This window comes from Anser brachyrhynchus, assembly GCF_964034855.1.
Source record: "Anser brachyrhynchus genome assembly, chromosome: 8".
Taxonomy (NCBI): Eukaryota; Metazoa; Chordata; class Aves; order Anseriformes; family Anatidae; genus Anser; species Anser brachyrhynchus.
In genome coordinates this window covers 3,076,784-3,100,032 of record NC_137702.1, presented here as the reverse complement: position 1 = coordinate 3,100,032, position 23,249 = coordinate 3,076,784, and the positions used below count along the sequence as shown (strand labels likewise).

At 44.1% G+C, this 23,249-nt stretch overlaps 1 protein-coding gene across 1 annotated transcript; it reads left to right on the top strand.

The window, feature by feature from the left end:
• The first annotated feature begins 8,096 nt into the window (after window positions 1–8,096).
• On the top strand, window positions 8,097–22,333 carry USP1 (ubiquitin specific peptidase 1). The gene is made up of 9 exons (XM_080603121.1): window positions 8,097–8,281; window positions 8,425–8,616; window positions 9,450–9,573; window positions 9,950–10,057; window positions 10,594–10,754; window positions 11,269–11,984; window positions 13,080–13,250; window positions 14,217–14,418; window positions 19,088–22,333. The coding sequence occupies exons 2-9, from the start codon at window positions 8,447–8,449 to the stop codon at window positions 19,818–19,820; spliced, it is 2,385 nt and encodes a 794-aa protein (XP_080459247.1). The 5' UTR covers window positions 8,097–8,281; window positions 8,425–8,446; the 3' UTR covers window positions 19,821–22,333.
• The last annotated feature ends 916 nt before the right edge of the window (window positions 22,334–23,249 follow it).

Sequence of the window (23,249 nt, the reverse complement as noted above, 5' to 3'; positions counted from 1 at the left end):
GGCAGTTCGCAGCTCTGCACGCATCTGCGAGCGTGCCCCGCGAGGCCGGCAGGTTGACAGCAGATACCCAAAAAAGTGCTTTTGAGCAAACCAAATAAAAATGAGTTCCCCTTTTCAGTCATTTAGGTTTTACTCGCCCGATATCTCGGAAACAAAGAACCTCTCTTTCATGTACGCAATCAAAAGTGGAAATGTATGCGTGTAAAACTTAGTTTTAAAAAACCCCCTGTCCGGTTTGTCTTGGACAGGCCGCCCACTCCTAGGAAAGGTTGGGAGCCATTCAGGGCTTTCGGGATGTTTATTTGTCAAAGCCCCGGGCCCTTCACATTACTTCTGGAGCCAGACAAGCCTCTCAGAGGATTTTTTTTTCCTGCTGCAGAAAATGCTGGGTGAAATTCCACGGGAAGAGGTCAGCCCGGCCCCTGCCGGCCCTGCTGCCCCAAACCCTGAGGCCGGATCCTGCCCGAGGGCTGGCACCAGCCCATGTTTTTAGCAGCCCCACTCTCAAAGGTTGATCTAAGAGGGGAAAACACCACAAACAACCAAACCATGCGTCCCTAGGGTCTTTCAAACCCCGGCTAAGCTTTTGTTAGGTGTGTTTTTTAAGGGCTTGGCCATATCCCCTGCGGGTGGGGAGCGAGCAGGCGGGGCAGGAGCAGCGGAGGTCAGAGGTGGGGAAGCTGTGGGCGAGCTCCAAGCTCTTTAATAACTTTCGGATGCTCATAGCGGTGTTTTTCAGCACGAGCAGTGCTAACGTCTGAACCCGGTGTGTAGCATGTGCCACGCAGAAATTGCACATCCTTTGCCCATATGGAAGCCTATTTGAAGGCTTGCAATTTTCTTTAAAAGCAGCAGCGGTTTGGATGCTAGGGAAGGGGGTTCCCCAGGGAAATTGTTTTCCCTCGGGTGGTGGGATTCATTCCTCCAGGAGACCTGCCCTTGCCCGCTTTGCAGTGGGCTTTTCCCTGGCAGCTCTGAAGTGCAAACGGACAGGAGTGGGCTGAGGCTGGGAGGAAGAGCTTTTCTCCATGCGGCTTCCACCGTCTGTAACGACGGGACCAGGGGCTGATGTGATCGAGTCCTCTTGGCAAGGCAGCCCCAAATCACTGTTCTATAGCATGTTGCACTTGCGCCAACATCCATTTTTGTAGTAAAAATGCAAACTGCTCCCCCTCGCCTGTGCGCACGAGCTCTGCCTTTTACGGTCTGTGATGCTAAATCCATGCTCACTGATTTGGCATGGCCATGGGCTTCCACGGGCACTTTTTGGTTGGTGCAAAGGGGCAAAAGACTGCTGCAAGAAGGATCTCGGTGCTACAGGACTACCGCTATTAACCTAGTGAGGTGGCTCCATTTGGGAGCCAGCTGGATGCAGGGGGAAAAGCTTGGTGGGCAGCTGTGACCTCCGTGGCTGGGAGGAGAAGGTGAAACCACCAGGAACCAACCTGGTGCTCCGTCAAACACTGACAGCCCAGTGCTGGGCTGTGCACGTCCGCTGATCCCCAGGCAGGGATGGAGAAGGCTTCTTTTCCTCACGGCACATGGGTGACTCTTGCACTGTTCAAACCGAAACATGTGAGCCGGCCTGTCAAATCAATTCGCTGCAGACCTAAAAGAAATTGCTTTGTCTTTGCAAGCACAGCCAATAAATGGCATTGTGCAGAGCATGGTCAGCATCAGTGCAGCTGGAAAACATCCATTTACAGACCCCAAATCTACTTAGGGAAAGGGAAATTTTTATTTCAGCTAAACATGTATCTTGTAAAGTACAAGGATCATTTTTTTTTCATAAATCTACTTTTATGGTTGTTTTCCTGTTTTCTATCAGTCTGAATCTCTGAACGCTGCTTATCTCTTAGGGAGTGATTGCGTTTCACATTTCTGCACTAAAACAAGGGTAGAAAATACAGAAATATATACCCAATAACTGGATTTAGATGAACTTGAGCAGGAAATGTCTGCTGTGAGGCACAGGGAATGTCAGCAGGGCAGCTGGGTGGGAACCCAGGCAGGGGACAGCACCGGCTGGCTCGGCTGTGCTGGAGACAGTGACCGAGTGGGAGAGGCATTCAGTGCGTGGGCACATGTGTGTGGCCATGGCCCCAGGTTTCGGGGTGAAGCCGATCCAGCTTCACATGTGTGCACTCTTCACGTGAAAGAGACCACACAGGTTGGGTACCTGGAGGCTCGGGGGCCGTTTTCCCATAAGAGCATTTCCTCCTGCCCCCTGTGCTTCCATCCTCCACCCCAAAGGATGACACGCAAGCCCATGTCATCGAGCCCATGCCACCACCACCGAGCTGCTCCTACGTCCCTTCCCATCACAAATGCTTTAATAAAGTTCCTCTTTTACCGGGGTGATTCAACTCGTCTCACCTCAAGCACGGTGTCTTTGGCAGTAACACCGTGCTGTGTTGTGTTTTAATGTACCTGAAGCGTCCAATGAGCATCACTGCGTCCCACCTCTGCGGTCCCCTCTGTGGTGTGGCCACACCAGGTTCCTGGAGGGCCTGCTGTGGTTTCCTCACAAACTGCAGAAATGGCTCTCACCAAACTGAGTGCCTGAAGTTTGCTTTTTTACAAACAAACCACCAAATCCAGCTCACCTGGATGTCTCACACCTCCGCGTGTGGACGTACCACCCAGGTTTGAGACGAGCGATGGCATCTGGTCGAGGTGGGTCCGTGCGCGGAGACGCTGCCAGCAGATGGTGCAAGAACGCTCGGGTCTGTGTTCTGCAGGGTTTATTTCCTCCTGCCTCGGCTTCCCGAAACGAGTTACAGCTCGGGGAAACGCTATCCCGACTTACAAAAAGAGACAAGGAGAGATTGTATTTTTATTGTATTTTAATGACGGTTTGCAATACAGCACCTGGCTTCTCATTTGTATTCCAGCCCATAACAGAGAACGGCGCTTCTGCTACCAGCGGAGCTGTGGAGCCAGATGTTACATTCATCTGAGCAGCAGCCTGCAAGTTGTGAAATAAAATACACCTAGGCAGACAAAAGATGGGGAAAATACCCCTAACAATGCAATGGGACTGCTTATAGGACATATTTTCTGTTTTCTCCCTGCAGTACAGGACTTAGCGTTCAGAAAGACGCAAGGCGAGGGGATCTGTCTGGGACCTGCTCACAAAACCCTCCTGCGTTTGGCAGATTTTCAGTGCACCAAACCCCACACGCGTGTTATTATGATCTAACCTGCTTTATCTCTATGTTATGGGTGTCAACATTGTTATTTTCTTAGGTATAATGGATGCACATGCAACTCGAGGACGTTCGCAGATCTCATCCAACTGTGTTTTCTCCTAAGAGAGAAACAAGAGCCACGGCCGCGTACTGCCTGCGCTATCAGGAGCAATGGATCCTGATCTCAGCGACGACAAACTGCAGCACAGAGGAGCACATTACTGAAAAGCTGATGTTTGTGTACTGAAAAGCTGATGTTTTGTGGCTCAAGCCTCCAGCTGAAGTTCGCCGTTTGGCAGCTGAAACAAACAGGAGCTCGCTGCAGGCTTTACCGTGGAGTTTACAGAACCGTGGCAAGTTCTGATTTATGGTTTCCTGCATTTCCTAAAGTCTGTATCTTTAAGGGTGCCTAATCTGAAGCTCTTTAGGCAACAGCTGGCCACACTCAGGTCAAACTTTCTGGGTAGGTTTTAAATGGAAGGGACTGGAGCTGGTGTAACTCCTGTTTCTCTCCCGGTGCCCGTGCCCTGCACAAGCGGCTCTGCTCTCAGCATCAGCCAGGTCTGGTGGGGAACATCCCATGGCCAGGATGAGACGGCAGCTCTGCTCCTGCGGACACCGAGCTGCACAAACTGGACCTCCCGAGTTACTGGAAACTGGGCAAAGCCCTGGTGAGTCTCCTCTTTTAAAGGCTCTGTGTTTCTACAGCGGCCAGATTGTTCCCAAGTGCGCCCACGTGGTATTTTCTGGTCAGTATTCTCATTCTTGTGAATGGTTTCTTATTTTTCTAGCTGTAGGGCATTTATCTAAGAGCTGTATTCCTCAAGAATGAAATAGATTTTGCGATTGTGACTGCTAGAGAGCCAAGGGCAGGTTTCAGATCTTCCTGCTCTGAGGTCCCCAGGAGATGCCGGACCTCTAATTCATGTAGCTCAGCAACAACTCGAGGTCGTGGGGCTTTTCCCCTGCGGGGGACAGTGCTTTGTAATGGAGCCTTCCTCCAGGAGTCCCCCAGATCCCACCCCCTGGGAATCTGTTCTTTCCAGGCATTTCATCTGGTTATTTTTGGCTGTGTCTGCGGAGATTTCTAGTTTCCCAGTGCAGTCATTTTTGTAACACACGGCTGCAAAGTCGATAGCACTAGACATAATTTAATCTTGCCCATTTGAGTGTCTCAGGACCATATACACGCAGTTACTGCCTCTTGCACCTGCTCCCTCGTTGGGCCCTGTTCGAAACACTCCTTCACTGTAAGGAGCCCGAGCTGCGGAGGCTCTAGACAACAGCTCCTTTATTGAGCTTGCTAAGCCGCCATAAATATTTAATTAGGTGTTGCTCTATTTCTGGAGAGATACAGAAAAGAAACCAATTTTCTTACATTTAAACAGAACACCACCCCGCTGGAGAGACTTCCCCGCATTAACTGGTGACAGCGAGCCATATATTAAGAGGGTGCATAAACATTTGTGCGAAAGGCTGGCGAAGAGGAGGTTTCTCCCAGGTGTGGTGGTGTTGTAGTTGGTCTGACCACCTGGTGCGGATAGCCCGTCTCCGCTGTGCCCTTGATTTCTTGTCCTTGGCTTCCCACCCAAAAAACCCTCATCACCGTGACATCTCTCTTCATCTTGCTGATTCCTACTCAAGATCCATCTGAACATTCCCTCTGTCCTTTTTCGTGGTTAAAAATAAATAAATAAAGAGATTAAAGAAGCAAATCCTAAAATGCAGTAACTGCACTGACCTCAAATCATTATTTGATGTCATAGAATTAAAATTAAATGCACTAAAATCAATAGTAATTAATGTTTTAATGAATACAAAATTTAGTTTAAAAATATGCTCTTTGTATCATGAACAGTGAGGGGAACTTAGAGATATTCTGGATGAATTATCTTTTTTAATTATATTGACTTTAGAAACCAGAACTAACTTACAAGTAAAGATTAAAAATTATGTTTGGTTTGGTCAAAATAATGATGATGGGGAATTAGCAGTTTGTAAGCATGTTAAGGGAGAGAAATTATTTAGGGCAGGAGAAGGTTTATAAATGATGGGGTGGAATTACCACTAAAAAAGTCCAACACATTCAGGAGCAGACCTGACACCAAGATGTACCAGGCTGCACCTCAGACTCATCAAAGCATGACACAGAAGCATCCCTGAATGGGAGTGTTTGAAAACAGAGCACGCACTGGGAAATAAATGATTGGTAAGGTTGTTCTAAAGGTGTGCTGACTAAATATCTGGAGAGGTACCTTATTGCTTGTACTCAGCAGATAATACTGGCTGTGTGACAGATGCACTTGATTAAGATAACCGTTATGTCCATTAAAACCGAATTGACAACTTCATCAGCCAAATAAAATGTAATACATAAAACAAAAGCCCAGAATTACCATGGGCAAAACTGTAGACACTTCCAGTCTCTGCAAAAAAATACTTTCTGCTAATGTCTCCCTTCCCTGTTTCACTCAGTTACTGCACCTGAAATGAAAACCATGTAAACGTTCACAAGCCTACCTTTAAGCCCAAAGCTAAGCCTTCTGAAGTCATTGATGCTATTTGTATTCACAAGTGTGCCTAAAACTCACCTAAACACTGGTACATGTGGATCAGGCTGTCAGATTGTAAAATCTTTGGGCGTAAATGGTCTTGTATCGTGTTTGTTAAAGCAGATAGCAAACCACGCACTTGACAGGGTAGACTTTTATTGAAATGCAATACAAATAAGTAATAAACCGCCTCAGTCGTGCCATTTGACAGAGATGTGCGAGGAGCGCTGCCATATCAAACCCAAGGCTGCCTGGAACGACCGGACTCCTGCCCTTGGAGTTTACTCCAGCTCAGGATTGATTCAAGGTCCAAACGCTGACAGATTTCACCCCGTCCCAGTCACATAGCCCTGTTACTACCACGGTCCTAATTGCCCAACAGCTCCCAGCTCTTGTTGAAGGCGCTGCTCGGCTGGCCACTCAAACGGGTAGCGTGAAGCAGATTTAATGAAACACGTTATTAAGGAACCAAGCAGTAACGTGGCTTTTGGGCACCACCCACCTGGACAAGACTTCCTAACACTTCTTGTCTCGTACAAGAGAACCTCTTCAGAGCTGGGTGTCTATTAGCTGGTGCAGTCAACAGAACCCATACAGGATCTGCCCACGGGTGCAGTGCAGGGCAGCAGACCCCAGACCCCTGAGGCACTCGGACAAACGCGAAATCCATTTAACTTCCACTGGGAGCTTGCTATCCAGCCAGCTTTGAGGCTTTGTATGTCCCACTAGACAGGTTAATAAGATTTTAGCTCAATATGTACCTTGAGACTCTGAACCTTGGTTCCTCGGGTGATGGGCCTGTCTGTATGCAGAGTTTATTTTGCCCTGTAAGTGATAGCCAAATACGTGTAGCAAGTGTGCGCATGACTGTCAGAGTATCTATCGCTTCTGCCATAATCCAAATATATATTTAAGGAAACTGATCTACAGTAATAATTAATTCATATAGTGAGGTAAAAAAATCCAAAAAGATCGCCAAGAACTTTTCAAAATTAAACGGCTATAAAAGACACTCTTTAGTCTAAGAGCCAGGCTTCTAATTTTGTTCTATCACTTACACATCTGACACAGCAAATTGCAAAGTTATACATTGCTGTGCAGGAAACCCAAAGACATAAACATGAGCGACTGGGGAGCTGCCTGAAGGGATGGGAGTAAAACACAGGCACGTGGCGAGGACGGGGTCAGCACTAACAGCTTTCGGAAAATGGTGTGGAGCTAAGGCCAATGCCTGGGCATGGCTGAAAGTCAGTTATGAAGCTAAACGGGTAAAATATCTTAGTAAGTAAGGTGGAATTTTTTTACCGAAGTTTTCCCGTGAGTCACAGATGTGATCTAAATGAACAAGTGTCCTGGCTTACCAGGCTTTTCTCGTAACGCAACTGGTAACACCAGTGCCTAAAAGCTTTGCGTGCCACACAGAACTCCTTAGTTCCCAGATAAAAGGTTAACCTTTAAAAGACTTCTGGCATTTTGGAGCAATATTCAATTACATAGCATTGTAGTGTACAGACCTAATATAGCCAATTTATGCTTCATAAGAAATATTTACTGTGGTGACATTGCCATATTTCTCCCATCTCACACTAAGTCCCACGAGAGAATAGCTGTGAAAAATGGACCTTATAAGGAGTAAATATGGACCAGTTCTCAGAGCCCCCCAAATTTGTGAAGTATGCAAGCAGCAATGGATGTGCGGGCAAGAGCTTGTGATTCTCAGCATGTGGAGCCACGGACGAATTACTGACTAAACAGGGCGGTTCTGTGTTGTGCAGATGTTCGTTTCGTGTACGACTGGCGCTGGGTTGGAAATCAGTTTAATTATTTTTATTAAGAAGTCCGAACGCTCGCTCCCCGCCGCTGAGGCAGCCGAGCTTTTCCTCACAGCAGGCAGCTGCCGCCCCCCCCCCAACCAGCCGCGCGGGGGCGCTGCGGGCCGGCCGCCGCCTCACGGCGCCTCCCGCTGTGATTGGCTGAGGCGGGGAGGGGCGGGGCTTCCTTTGGATCAATCCACCTCCGCCTCCGGAGGGGGGGGGGGCGGGGGTGTCCTTGCGGAATGGTTCGGCCCAGCCGCCCCCCTTCCCCCGGCGCGAGTCCCGGGCCTTTGCCTAGGCCGTTGCCAGCGCCCGCGCGCGCTCAGGCAGGACCCCGCGGGCTGCCCGCCGCACTGCCTGACGGCGGAGACAGCGGTTCGGCGCCGGTACCGCCGGCAGAGCGCTCGCTGAGGCATTGCTTTGCCTCCCCCGCCCAGCGAGCGGGTGAAGCCCGACGGCCACCATGCCCCCGCGGTGCCAGCGAGCCTCGCCGTCGGCTCCGTGTCGGGCGTTTGATCCGGGCAGCCCGCAGCGGCTGGGCGCGAGGAGCGCGGCGGGCGGGGGTCCTGGCGGCAAGGCAAACGCGCCAAGTTTCCCGTGGCGGGGCGGGCGGCGCGGCCGGGGCCCGCGGTCTCCATAGCGACGGCCCCCGGCGGGCGGGGGCGGCGGGGCCGTGACGGGCCGGGCCGGGCCGTGACGGGACGCGCAGGGCCGCCATGTAGCGGTGAGCGCCGGGACCGGGCTGAGGGGCCGGGGCGGGCCACGGGGGCGGTGGGGCCGGGGCCGTGAGGGACGAGGCTGAGGGGCCGGGGCCGCTCCCAGGGTGCCGGTGCCGGTCCGACGCCGCCCCGTGTGTGCCCGCCGCAGGTGGCGTTTCCCGGCCGGGAAGATGCCCGGGGTGCTCCCCAGCGAGAGCGGAGCGGCGTTGCGGGGCAGCCCGTCGAAGCGGAGCCGGCTGTCGCTGAAGCTGTTCCAGAAGAAGGAGGCCAAGCGGGCGCTGGACTTCGCCGAGCCGCAGGACGGCGGCGGGAGCAGCCCCGAGCCGCGGGGAGCCGACGTGTGCGTGGGGAGCCGGGGGGCGGGGGGGCGGCGGCACGGCCGGGCTGCCGGCGGCTGCCTCGGGAGGTTCAGACAAAGTTTCCCTCAGCTCAGCTCGATAGAAAGCGATTCCCCTTCTGCTGAAGTATCGAAACTTTAAAATTGTCGCTTTTACAAAATGAATCCTGCAGAAAAAACATTGGATATGGAGGGTCCCTTATGCTGGGAGTAAAAGCACCGAGTCCACCGCTCGCTGCCGTGCGTTATTGTTGGGTGTTTGAGCCCTGGGTGAACTCAGCAGCTCGTCTCCCTGCAGCTAGTGAGGAAATGAAATGGGAGAAGGAAAATTGCCTCATTGCGATAAACGTGTTGGAGGCTTTGAGACGTGGTTCTGTCTGGTGTATCAGTACAGTGCATCAGCGCTGTGTGTAATGCGCCAGGTTTTTTGTTATTTTTTTCCCCCCTTCTATATTTATTTACTTGTTATGCTCCCAGCAATGAAGTGATATGAATCTGGAGCAAGGGACAGTAATAGAAAATATGTGCTGCACACATAGCGTTTTTCTTGGAGCTGCACTAAGAATGAACAAAGAACACACAAAAGTATTGTAAAGAGAGCTTTACTGGTGCCTTAAATCACTCCACTTCTTGAGAGGTGGGTGTTGGGAGTAATGGCAGACATACGCCTCTCGTAAACCTGCCTCTTTTTGAGTAGGTTGCTAGAAAGAAGGGTTACGGTGGAGTTGGCCTCTCTTTGAGTGCCTGGAGTAGCCATGTAGAGATTCTCAGAAATGCCTTCACACCGTTTTCATCTGTGCTCGTTAGTCATTAATTCTGTTTTCACTGTTTTATAGTGACCAGGTTGTTCCTGCAGCACAGCCTCCGTTGCTTGTCAGCTGTGAGAAGAAAGACAACATGTTGCCTTTTGTGGGCCTGAATAATCTTGGTAACACTTGTTACCTGAACAGCATCCTTCAGGTAAGATCGCTTTTCGGGGCCTCAAAAAAGATCCTTTTGTTTTGGTTAAGCACAAATAGATGAGATTTTTAGTTTGACATTGTATAGGAGATGTCTGGGTGTTGTATACAGGGAATCTAGTTACAGTGGGGAAAAAAGGATGATAGTGCAGGAAAAGGATGATAGTGCAGGAAGTGTGTGCACCACGGATTGCCTTGATGATTAATTTGTCAGTTTACATACTCCAGCCACGTCCCTGCCCTGAATAATCCGAAATCTTCGCGTGCTGTGCAGCAGCCTCGGGAGGTGCAAAGCTAGTTGGATTGTAAGCGTGGACGTGTGATGTCAAATAATTTAGCTTACCAATTATTGTTTTGTTTTAAACTGTTGCTTTTAGGTGTTATATTTTTGTCCTGGTTTTAAAACTGGAGTAAAGCATTTATATAATATCATTTCAAAGAAGAAAGAATCTTTGAAAGAAGAAGGAGAGCAAAAAGCAGAAAAGGTAACGTATCTCCCTACGTGTTCCTTTACTTGCCTTTGCGCAGGTGAGGCTACGTGCCAGGACGGTACTGAAAATAGAGCTGTTTCCTTCTGTTTGTAATAAGTTTTGAAGTATTGTTTTCTGTAGTGCTATTTCAGGTAAAAAATAAGTGTGAGAAGTTTTGAACTTGTGTTCGAACTTGGCAGTGCTCAGAGTGTCTGTAAACTTGTAAGCGCGAGCCTTAAGCTCTCAGAAACTAGCGGAGTTATCATGCCCCGTTTCTGAAATGAAGATAATGATGGTGCAGTATTTTGAACGGATGGAAATCGGAGTTTGGGCAGGGACGGTCTGGGTTTTCATAATGTATAGTCTGGCTTTCGTGTTTCTTTTCTGCTGGCAGAAGACCAGTATATTGACCTAAACTTGCCTCTTTCCCGTACTGGACAGAAAATCTGTCACGTCTGTTAGAAAACTTAAGTGGGGGCAGGAAAAAAAGTTTAACTGCTTGTTACAGACAAACCTGCAAGTGTTTTACTCCTTTTATATTGTTACTGCAGGGAAATTGTAAAGAAGATCCCCTGGCAAGTTACGAGCTGATCTGCAGTCTGCACTCCCTGATTCTTTCCATTGAGCAGCTTCAAGCCAGCTTTCTCTTAAATCCGGAGAAATACACCGATGAGCTTGCTACTCAGCCACGAAGGCTACTCAATACCCTGAGGTACAGGTTGTCTAAAACACTGTCAGAATTTTCACCTCAAGTTTGGAGGTGGCTGTGATTGTACGGTACAGACTTGGGGGGTAGATGATCTTAAATTTGGGGCATCATTACGCGATCGTAGGAAGGCAGGTTTCCTACACATCAAAGGGAAGGTTTGTGTTTCTTGCTACCTCTATGGTATCATAAGTTTGGAAGTAAATTTTGATTTTGTCAGAACATAATTTTAGCCCCACAGTGGATTTAAAGCAGTGGTTAGCCTGAAGTATGTAAGTATTGTTGTTGTCCTGGGAAGTACCGCTGTGAGGTTGCAGCTGAACGTGTATTTAAGTGCTCTTCGGCGTAAGGCTGTGACTACCTTCCCATGGGAATATGTGAGAGACGACTTCTCTCTAGGCCTGGAGGGGATCCTCCCCTGCTTTTATAGCAGAACTTCTCTAATTTAAGTATCTGGTCATGTTAGCTAGCTAGTAATCTGCTCATCGTTACTTTGCTCGTTTACTTTTGCCTTTAATAGAGAGCTCAACCCTATGTATGAAGGCTACTTGCAGCACGATGCCCAGGAGGTTCTGCAGTGTATCCTAGGTAACATCCAAGAAACGTGTCAGCTACTGAAGAAGGAAGAATTGAACAAACTGCCTTTGGAAGAGCCTACAGCTAAACCGGAGGAAAAACTTGACGAAAATATCGAGAGCAATGGAACCGGCAACTCTGCCGAGGAGGAGGACAGTGAGCCAAGTGGCCCTGTGGGAGAGGTGGCCGAAGATAAGTTGCTCAAAGGAAATGGGAAAAGAAAAAGTGATGCCGAAGGTGGCAACGCAAAGAAAAAATCCAAAGTATCAAAAGAACAAATTGCAGCAGAAGAAAATCAGAGGCAAACCAGGTCAAAGAGGAAAGCAACGGGAGAAAAGCTAGAAAATCAAACTGAGGCCATTGCCAAGTGCTCCACTGAAAACGAGAGTGCAAAGCCAACACAGAAGAAGTCACGACTTCGATTAAACTGGTTAAAATCTTCGTGCAAACAACCCAGTATTCTGTCCAAATTTTATAGTCTGGGGAAGTTAACGACAAATTTGGGATCCAAAGACCCAGCGAAAGAATACGATGACTGTGAGCTTGAAGAGTCTTCTGTAAAGTGTGAAAATGGTAATAAGGTTAAAGAAGAAGGTCATGAACCAGCATTTCCTGTGGAAAGCCATGAGAAAGGAACTGAAAAAGAACCAAAAAAGGAAGGTTGGTGAACAAGCGTATGGGCTTAAAATTAGAATGATTAGGAAATTACTGTGCATTGGAAGTCAGTGTTCAGACTGCATTGCAAGCAGAGCTCTCTAAATACAAAATTACATTTTCAAAAATTGAAAAAGATTTTTTTGAATTTGTTTTATACATTTGTAATTTTTGTGTTATACCCTGGCCTGTTTAGCTTGGATCTAAACAGGCCTTTCACTAATGTTGTGTAATCGTTGTTCAATATATATATAAAAAAAGAAGCATATTACCAGGCTTATATTCCCACTAACGTTTGTCATCTATAGAAATAGGAAGTGAATTCAAAACATAAAGGGAGGTTACTCAAAGGGAGAAACAGAATGAAACCCCACGGGCAATGGGTTTGTGTCCTAAGCCCTTACAAACAATATTCTCACCTTCCCTCCCTATTCTTTAGTCTTTCCATATTTTCAGCCTTCCCAGGAACTAGGAAAGCCATGGGATGTATGCAAATTGGCTGGCAGGTGTGAATTTTGAGCGTCAGCAAAGCAAGGTAACTGCTGAGGGAAGGGGCACAGTACGCCTTAGTAGTTACTAGTTTGGAATTTTCTTATCCAACCACCGATTTTTATGAAAATTTCTGAAGGAATGCAGAATCTTTTGAGATCCCCATTTCTTCATCAGATTTGACTAAAATTGGCCAACTAATTTGGAAAATATTGGAGGAGAGGAGCTGAGACCCAATACAAAGCAGGCAATAATACAAGTGTGATGTTCCTTGAGGAGACTGAGAGTCCGTACAAAGAAGGCAGCGAGTGCACTGATGGCAAACACACTGTCTAGAATGTGACACAAACTTCAACTATAAAAGAAGGATCTAATCTTAGAACTTAAAAGTTTGAGAGCAAAGAGAAAGGCTTCCTGTTCAGTAGTAAGCAGCGATACTGTGAAAACTCATGTGATAAGCAGCTTTTTAAAAAAAATTACTCTTATGTAGAATCCTTAAGGCACCATGTCTCTTAACACAGTGATTTTTTTTATCCATAAAGTCGCCAGGTTCTGTAGTGCCTTTTGAACAAAGCACGCCTAGGTAAGTGATGTGGCATATACTCTCTCCAGGTACGGAGCTGGCTGTTTTTGAACTAGTGGAGAAATTGTTCCAGGGCCAGTTAGTATTGAGAACAAGATGCTTGGAGTGCGAGTGCTTCACTGAAAGAAGAGAAGACTTCCAGGACATCAGCGTTCCAGTGCAAGAAGATGAACTTTCTAAAACTGAAGAAAGTTCTGAAAGTAAGTAATTACCGAAAAGGGTTGTGGCTTGTTTCTGCTTCAGGCAGCCATTGAGGAAGGCGTTGTTCCTTGATAAATACGGCACTGTCCTTTGTTTGTGCTGGTTAAAATTAGAGGCTGTTCTGTTATCTCTTGTCCTGATTATCAGTGTTGTGTTTACAAAGTCTAAAGTTAACGTAGACGGATACAGACACTATTGAAATCACCTCAGATCTTACCATATGACGGGCTGCTTACAATCGTTCACTCATGTACATATTTTCCTGCTTATAAATGGGTATTTTCTTTGATTTGGGTCTGCCCTTTCTTCCTTGGTAAGAGATTCTTATAAATGCAAGATTAAGCAGAAGAATTTTTTTCTTTATTTTTCTTAAAATAAATGAATCTTGCTTTAAAAATTATTTTTAAAATTATTTTTAGAAAACATTTTTGTCATTACCCTAGTACTGTGTGCTTTACATTTGGAAATGTCAGTCCTCTGGTGTGTGCCACAGCTGGTAGCAATCCACGCCTAACTTTGAGCTACTCTCAAAAGTAAGCAGTAAGCATGGCAGCAAGACACTGTGAATTTCAGAATTTTAAATAAATCATTTTTAGTGCTCATAGACTTAATTCAGAGCAGCTTTCGCTGTTTTTGCCCGCCCTGTTTTGCTGAAGCACTCCCGAGTTCAGTGTGTGTACGTGGTGGTGTTCATATGTAACATGCGAACAGGCAACGTAGGTGGTGGTGTAGGTCTGTGTATTTCAAGTAAGAGCATCCATGGATTGGTATTTATGTAATTTCCTGAAATGACTCAAAGATTTAAATATGTTTTCTATTTCACACACATTGGATATTCTTCACAGCGTTGTTGGCAGTTCTTGAAGATGTCTTAACTTTATAAATCTCGTTTTGTTTTTCTTCTGGTGGGGTGCATTGGAAGTATAAATAGTCACGTATCTATGAATGTAATGATTCTCTTTCAGTTTCTCCAGAGCCAAAAACAGAAATGAAGACTCTTAAGTGGGCAATTTCACAGTTTGCATCAGTGGAAAGGATTGTGGGAGAGGATAAATATTTCTGCGAGAACTGTCATCATTACACAGAAGCGGAACGCAGTCTTTTATTTGATAAAATGCCTGAAGTTATAACAATTCATTTGAAGTGCTTTGCTGCTAGTGGCTTAGAGTGAGTATGCTGATACGCTATGGTACAAAACAGTGTGCTGTTGAAAGGGAAATCTTACTGGGGAGATGAAAATGCCTTAAATTCTCCAAAAGCAAGTTTCTAGATTGAAATTAGGGGCTGTGTCCCACTGACGTAGCTTCATAAGGGCTTTTTGTTGTTACAAGCAGTGACAAAAATTTATCCTCAGGAAAACAGACTCTTAGGAGGCTTCTTGCCAAAAAGCTTTACCGCTGTGCTTAGAACAGCTCGATATCCTGATGCTTCTTAAAACTTTATTTTGAACATCACCTGTGTGTGAGAGCATAGAGGCATTTTTAAGTACTTCAGCAGAACAAGTGTTGAGAACAAAACAACGTTATGCTCACAGCTAGTGGTGCTATGGTCTTTAACTGAACAGCAGTACTAAAACTGGGGGGGGTTAGATCAACACTTTGAATGAAGATCTAACACATCCTACAGACAAATTGCTAATACTCTGTTTTAAAGGAATAGATCAATGTCATTCATGTTCAACTGCCAAGCAATCAGTTTGTTATGTACTATGAAAATCCTTGGTTTTTACTGTTATTTGTACTTAGGAATTTAGGGATTTCCTTTGGGGTGAGGGACAGGACTATATCCCTACAACAGGATACACAAATAAAACAATGCCGTGACAACTTATGGCACAGCATTTTGCAGTAGCTCCAATGAGATTCGAATAATGAGAAATGAGAACTTTAACTATACGATATTCCCCTAGATCCTTTAGAAAATTGTTATACGACTGATTCGCATTTTTGAGTGATAAGACGATTTTAGTAACACTTGTAGACTTGATCTTTCCTTCCACTTTTTCCAGCGCTCACTAAAGCGTAGCTTTTGCACGCTGTATTAACTTTGCTGGATGTTGCAAAAGAAGAGAAGCTTGTGCTGGTTGAGTATCCCCCCGATGGCATCTGTTTCAGAGAGCCAAGCACACTGCACTGCTGCAGCCTGCGCAGTTTATAACCCTGCATAAACTGAGTGTTCTGGTGGCACAGCTTCAGTTTGAGACTTAACAGAGCTCCTTTGTGACCTACGGTACATTATTTAGGCACAAATTAGCTTGGCTTTTTATGCACCAAGTTCCTGGTGCTTAGCCATTCCCTGTTGGTTGGCCTTAGACCTTCAGAGCCATCCTGACGGTAGGAAATCTAATGCACGAAGCCTTCAGTGGCATTTTCTAACACTTGTGTCATCACTGCAAGTGGATAGGACCTTTGGCACTAGACACAAAGTATGAGTTGAGTGACTTGTCACAGGACACGCTATAAACAAGTGCTGATAACTGAGGTCAATATAAATCCGATTTGTGAAGAACTATTTTCAGGGATCGTATTAAGATATTTTTTTACTGGTAGTTCGCTAAGATTTTTGAAAGTGGAATTCTCACCCTCAATTTTCAGTGCTTGTTGTTAGGAGTATTAACTTTCTGACTTCAGCAGAAAGCAAAAAACTTCCTCTTTGTAAAGTCTGCTAACGTTTCTTCTGACAACTGCAATGTTATTGAATAGGCTTTGATGTGAGATGGAATACTGGTATCATTAGAGGTTATTCAAAAAACACAACCTGAGAGAGAAAACCTGGACATTACTGTCAGTTTGTGCCTACATCTGCTACCTCTCTGTTTCTGTTAGGAAGCACTTGCAGCTTACAGGTTAACCAGCCGTCTCCTGAGACACTTACCTCTTCTGTCCTGGCAATCTTCAGGTCCTTGCTCCAAAAATACTAAGACCTGTACCCAGGTCAGAGTGAATCCAGCCTCTTGTGGTCTTCCTCCTGTGCCCTTTGAATGTGTCCTGTATTTTCTGCCAAGCTCTAGCAGCCAGAGGTTGAGGAAGTAGAAGTGGAAAAATCGAACATAGTCCTGGAGTCAGTGATGAACCAAACTGCGTGGAAGATCGCTTCTCAGTTTTTGGCTTGGACTTTTTATCTTGGACAAAACCATGTCATTTCTAAACATACTGATTTGGAGTAATAACGCACAGCTGCAAATCAAAGGGGGAAAGAGCCAAAAGAGCCAAGGCTAGTAAATAAAAATGCTGGCTTCCCCTATAGTATCTAGAGTTGCTGTTATTACGGCGTGTTTTGCACTATAAGCTTTGATGGAGCTTCCCCCAGTTCAGTTAACTTGTAATATTTATTGTAAAAACCAAAACCAACAAAAAAACTTGTTCTCCATGGACAAGACTGCAGTAATTTGTCCTAAAAAGTAGTACCAGATGGTTTTGCTGCTTTAACTAAGACGCTTAAACTGAGAATGTTCATATCACTGTTCTCCTAGCTCCAATAAAATCTTTGAAATCTTGTCTGCTTCTCAGTCATGCTCTACTGAGTTTCCTGACAACTGAGTTCAAAAGAAGTGAAGAAAAATAAAACAGAAAGCAAGGGTACTGTAAATAAATACTTGCAGTTAGGAGGGCTTTGCTCTGTCTTTTCTAGACTGACCTGCAAAGTGGCTTTTAAAAATAAAGCACCCAGTGTGAACATCCACTAGCCTGGGGCTGAGTAATGCTGTTTGGCAAGGGTGGGGAGGGGAAGTACTGGGTCATGGGGGTAAACAGCCCTGCGCTCAGATGAGGAAGCTATTAAGTGAAACGTGTACCCGGTAACATCCCATTAAGCCTGTCCACAATGTGCAATTGGCATCGAAGAGAAAATGAGGTATTTGACTAGTGAAATGGTATCAGGTAAGGCCAGGTGACTTACTGGTTTCAATAAAGTCTTACTGTAAGGTTTTGTAACTGTCACGTTTGCTAATTAGTGAAAGTAGTGCTTATGCCCTGGAGAATCCTTATTTGGATTATTTAATGTCTTATGTGTCAGAAGAGTTGAAGTAAAATAGCTTAAGCCTCTAAGGTCTCTAATAATTTGAGGTATTAAATCAGTACAGCGGGTAAAGTTCCATGAATTTATGGCCTCAAAAGATACCATTGCAGAAGTCAGGTTTGTTGTGTATGAACTACTGTGCAGCAGTCAGAGGAGGCAGAGTACTTGGCATGCAATTTTTCTGTCTTCAGATTATCATTAAGAAGAACAAAAAGCTAATAGGAAAAGATTTCCTCTCTTATTTCCTCCTCTCCAAATCTTTCTGATGCTGGATCTCATTCAGAAAAAAGGTAGAGCCTGTTTTTAACGTTTTATTTTAATATGATTGTTGTAGTGTGCTTGAGTGGGACTGCATTTCTATCTTAGGCTATCAGTAAGCAGTTTCTGAGTATTCTCTTTCTGAGTATCTCTTTCTGGCTAATAATAGGGATTTCCAGAAAATTTAAGTTTTATTTCTGATGATCTGCTCTTTTTCTTTTGGTGCAGTTAAATGTTAACTCTAATCCCTTCACATTGTAGACCTAGGTTTATAGTAAAGTCCACTTGAGTGACTGAGGGTACCTGTGTGTGTGAATGTGTTTGTGGTTATGAAGGTGTATGGCTGGGAACATCAGCAAAACATTTAAAAGTACAGCAGAATCAAAACTAAACCCAGTAAAACCAAAGTAATATTCTGTTACTCCAATCATGCTTATACTGTTATGTCTGTCTACATTTCCCTTGGATTAAAAGTAGTTATGATCCTTTATTATGGGAAAAGTAAAGGTGAATAATAGTAGCTGGCTCTTGAAACAAAAGTAGAGTTTGCCTGTATTCTGCACTGTTTTTCCCTACAACACCCTAATGTTTGACCAAGACTGAAACATCACTGAAATCTATTGGGACACCAGAAAATATTGTTAAATAAAGGGGTTAATTATATTGGGCTATGCAGTCTGTAAATCATGTAAAAGCTGAATGATTCAAAGAGGCTAATACACAAAAGAGCTGATTATGTCCCGATTCTTTTTTTGCCTTCCAAACTCTTTAGAAGATCCTAAATGAAAGGACTTAAACTTTGCTCATTGTAAATTTGTGAGCTGAGAACAAAATGCTATATAGTTATGGAAATGCTAAATGCTTTTCCAAAGTGAATCAGCTAGCTAATTACTGAAACTGACTAAGATAGGACAGTTAATGACCAATCCCTAGCAATAAGAAAGTTACTTAATTACCCTTAGGTAACTGTCCTTTGCATACCATTGGCAATACACTACAGGGCTTTAAGGTGATCTGAGAAAAATTACCTACTATAGTAAAAAGTCAGTTTCTCTGGGTGGCATTTAGTAAGTATTTTTTTCTAAACCTTTAAGGAAAAAGTCCTGCTTACTCTGTACCTTGGATGCTGAAGCTTATCAAAGCTGGTAAGCGGGTTGATGTCTGCAAAGAAGTAGACGTATAATCACAGAAGCATGAATGATAAAAATTAAAAACTCATTTTTGTCACTATTTAAAACTTACTTTAAGTAAAGAAGTATCAGCTTCTAAAAAGGGAAGTCTCTTAGATAGTTAGAATACACGGCTCTTAGGCTGTAAGACTTACCAGTCCGCATACTTGCAAAAATGTCTTTACTGAACGGGTGCCTGGGGCAGATGCTCATGATAAGCAAGTAGAAAAAAAGTAAGCAGCAGCTTTTCACATTCATATCTCTGTCTCTAATTCATCTCTCTATGTTTTTAATAGAAGAAAAAGAATATAGGCTCAATGTACGGGCCACTTAAAGCAGGATTTATTGTGTGCTGAGGGGGCAAGACGTCTAACTTTGTTTTTCTTCTGAAGGTTTGATTGCTATGGCGGACTGTCCAAGATAAACACTCCTCTGCTGACGCCTCTCAAATTGTCGCTAGAAGAATGGAGCACGAAGCCAACTAATGACACCTATGGATTATTTGCCGTGGTAATGCACAGTGGCATTACAATTAGCAGTGGACACTACACAGCCTCTGTCAAAATTACAGATCTTAATAGCCTGGAGATAGACAAGGGAAACTTCATCACTGACCAAATGTACGAAATGATTAAGCCAGAACCACTGAACGAGGAGGAAGCGAGAACTGTCGCTGAAGACTACGATGACGGTGAAGTCTCTTTTAGAGCCAATGGGAACGCCCAGCCAGGGAAAGTTCTGAACAAAAAGAACATGGAAGCTGTTGGACTTCTGGGCGGACAGAAGAGCAAGTCTGACTGTGACTTGTACAATAACAAACCAGCTAACGCTGAGAAGTTTCTTAATATAGTTACTGAAAACAGAAACCCTGAGTCTAGCAATACTAACGGAAGCGTGGAGTGCAGCACGGAACACAGCGATCAGAATGGTGTTGCTTCCAGTGGACTAGAAAACAAAGCTTTGTACGTATTGCAGAGCCTGAAAGAGTATGAAGGAAAGTGGTTGCTTTTTGATGACTCTGAAGTGAAGGTCACAGAGGAAAAGGACTTTCTGAATTCTCTTTCTCCGACATCGTCATCTACATCAACTCCTTACTTACTGTTTTATAAGAAAATTGTAGAGTGATACTGTATTTTGACTGTAAATATTAAGGATTTGCATACACCTATTGTCTGGTTTGCATCAGGACTACCTGGAAGAAACAGATGTTTGTTTTCTTGAAGCTACTGGACCATAAATTTTCTGGTCTTTGCATTCTGTGTAAGTGGCTCAACTTGAATTAATAAACCATGACCTAGAACTTAACTCACATAGTAACTTTTATGCTGGAGAATAGCGATATTATCTTTTAGGAATACCGATTTGTATAGTTCCTGAATGATGCCTACAACACACGGTAGTGGTTTTAACACAACTCTAGTTCTCAGACATGCCTCTTGTATTATTAGCTTTTTTTTAAATAAAAGTTATTTGTATTCATATTCTGGAGTAAATGTATATTAACTAGCAGATTTCATCAGAAGTTGTGTATTTTTGTAACTTGCGAAGTAATACTTCATATATAGTCTTTGAGTAAGCGACGTGGTTTGCTGATGGCATTCTCCTTACCCTGTTCTGTACCGCTCAGTGCATCCCAAAGCACAAGAAAAGGGGCTTACAGCTTTGTTTAGTGTATTGGAAGGAGCTGAACTTAATAGAAATGTTTGATGTTCTAATTTACATCTTGTTGCATAGGTGTTAAATGGGCATAAGTGTAAATAGGTGTGATTAATACTTCAAAACAGGGAGCGTGTAGTGTAATTAAAATACTTTTGTACTTCTTAAGAGTAAAGCCCTCTAATATGCATATCTGTTTGGGTGGATTTGGAATTTAGTGGTGATCTTATAACAGTTAATTTGTACTTCGAGCTCACTGAGAGGTGAGAAAACGAAAGCATTTGGCTTGATCCTTTGTTGAGAATGTATATATGAAATAAAAAAAATATGATATGCATCAGAGATGACTAAGTCAGACTTTGTCTTTGGAGAGGAAAAAGGGGGAAGTGGGAGTGGTTGGGCACTGTTACAGAATGGTTGGGAAATGATCCACCTTGAAAGAGAAGATGAGAGTGCTTTAAAGAGGTAGCATTTTGTGTTTTTAACTGATCCTTGTACAACATCAGCATCCTAGCTGAAAGGACTTCATGACTAGAGTAAGGCTTGGAGGCAATGGGAAAGGAAAACCAAGATGATCGTAAAAACAAATGAAATGTTTGACATTTAAATACTAGAGCTTAAAATCCAAACTCAGACGCTAAAATGTTGAGCAGCATCCTGTAAACTGCAAACAATTAGAATCTTAAATACATGGCATGACATATGCTAAGTTCTGTTGTCAGAGTGCGGCTGACATGACGTGAAGTGCTGCTGCACAGACAAGGAAAGATATCCAATGTGTAAGTACGCTCTATTTTTCAGAATATATTCAAGCTTTTCCAAATATAAATTATTTACAAGAAAACCTAGAAACCTGTACCTGGTTTATTCTCCAATCTTTTTTTTTTTTTTTTTGACAATCTTTTTATTATAATGTAATAAACACTGAGATAACGCATGAAAAATATCTTTGTTCTGGTGGAATGCTGATTTTTGTACGGGCCTTGACTGCAACAGATAAAACACGCTTCAGCCTAGAGAACTTGTACTTTCAATATTAAGTGTAAAAAAGGCTGGAGTACCCTGGGAGCTGCTTATAAACTCATGCTGAACAGCTGTCTCTAATAATTTCTGCAGAGGAGCAAATTCTTGAATTACAAATGCAATGAGATACCAGAACATTGTAATCATACTAACTAAATAATTTCATTGCCTAAAACAAGACGTACTTACACTTAAAAAAAAAAAAATCACCCAAAATAACTGGAATCTTACCTTGCAAGGACAGCCAAATCACATTAAAGAATGCTTTTTTTTTTTTTTTTTTCTGCCTGCAACGGGTAGTTTGCTGAATTTCAGCCTCCAAACAGAAGTTGAATTTTCCACACTTGACCCAGGACATCTTTTTCTTACCCAGCTATAGGAACAGGAAATGTTCCACGGAAATAAATAGGGTTATATGCAACAAAATAGTGGTTACAGTGCAAACAAAGGTAGATGCAGCTGCCTTCCATCACACCATACAGCTTGAGAGAAATGGCCTGTGTAAGTGGTTGAAGGCAAAGTGTCACCAGCTGGAATATGCTGAAGTAAAACCAGTCCCCTGGCATGAGGATATACAAAATATTCTTTCATAGTTTTTTTTTTTTTTCCTCCTCATTTTGAGGTTTATTCAAATAAAGCACTCGCTGCCCTTCCTGAATTAGTAATATGCCACAGTAGCTGGTGTCTTGCGTTACACGTGACCCGTGGTTTGCTGTAACTGAAAACAAAAAGTGACTGCTCAATTTTAGCCTTCCTTGACACAACACTCGAGTTTTACGTAATTGCTGAGCTACCTGTACTGATAAGCCATGCAGACTTATGCTGAAGTGGGGTTAGACAGTACAAGCAAGGGACAGTTGTCCACAATTTGTATTAAAATATATTATTTCTTCAGCCAGAAAAGCATCTAGAAGCACTACAGTGAATTAAGGTTTTGTTCTGCCATGGCTATTGGGATTCTACCCTCCCTCCCCATCGGTTTGTAAATATTCCTATCAATCTCTTGCAAAGTTACCCCTTCCTCCCTAATATCTTCCATTGTGAGAGTCCCCAACTCCCCTGCTACCTTCAACACCTTCTTAGCTCCATACTTAGCAATGAGGTTTTGAAATGAGGGTAGAAAAAAAAAAGATTAAGTTAGAGGAATCGTTTTTTTTTTCACGTAGGAACTTCCATGCTGACCTTTTGGTGTTACAACCCGTAACACAGAACTAGTTCAGGATGACGTGATCAAGGGAAACACTCAAAGACCCGTAAGCTGAGAAGAGCACCACCACTACGCAGCTGTTGGGAAAAAAAAAAAGAGTATGGGAGAAAACGAGAATCATCTGTGCTGCTTCCCCTTCCTCCTGGCACCCACAGAAGGCTGCAGAGCCTCAGCCCCTGCCCCGCTGGGGCTCCAAGGCCCGGTGCCCTTCCAGCCCTGCTCAGGAGCAAGAGTGTGACTGCTCTGCACTGTGTGTGACGGGCAGCCAGAAATAATAATAAGTGCGACAAGAACAAAGAAGGACCTCGCTGCTGCGGCAGAAAGGTGGGTGCTTGCTGCCGCTACAGGAGCTAAAACAGACAGGGGGGGACCCAAAGAAACAGCACCCAGCACCTTGGGGATGGGCACGGCCAGAGTCAACATAAAAGCTATTTAGGTTTGAAAGGTCAAACTCTTACAATTTGGAACTGGTGATGTGCAATGTGATTGCAACCTTAAAGGCTCCTGGCTAAAAAGCATATATATATTTTCTTGTATGTTTACATATATACTTATAGAAGTACTTTTATCTATTTTTTTTAACCTATATATACATAAATACATGTTTATATATGTATATTTAGGTATTCATGTAGAGTGAGTAAGCTTGTGTTTAATCACGTACCCTT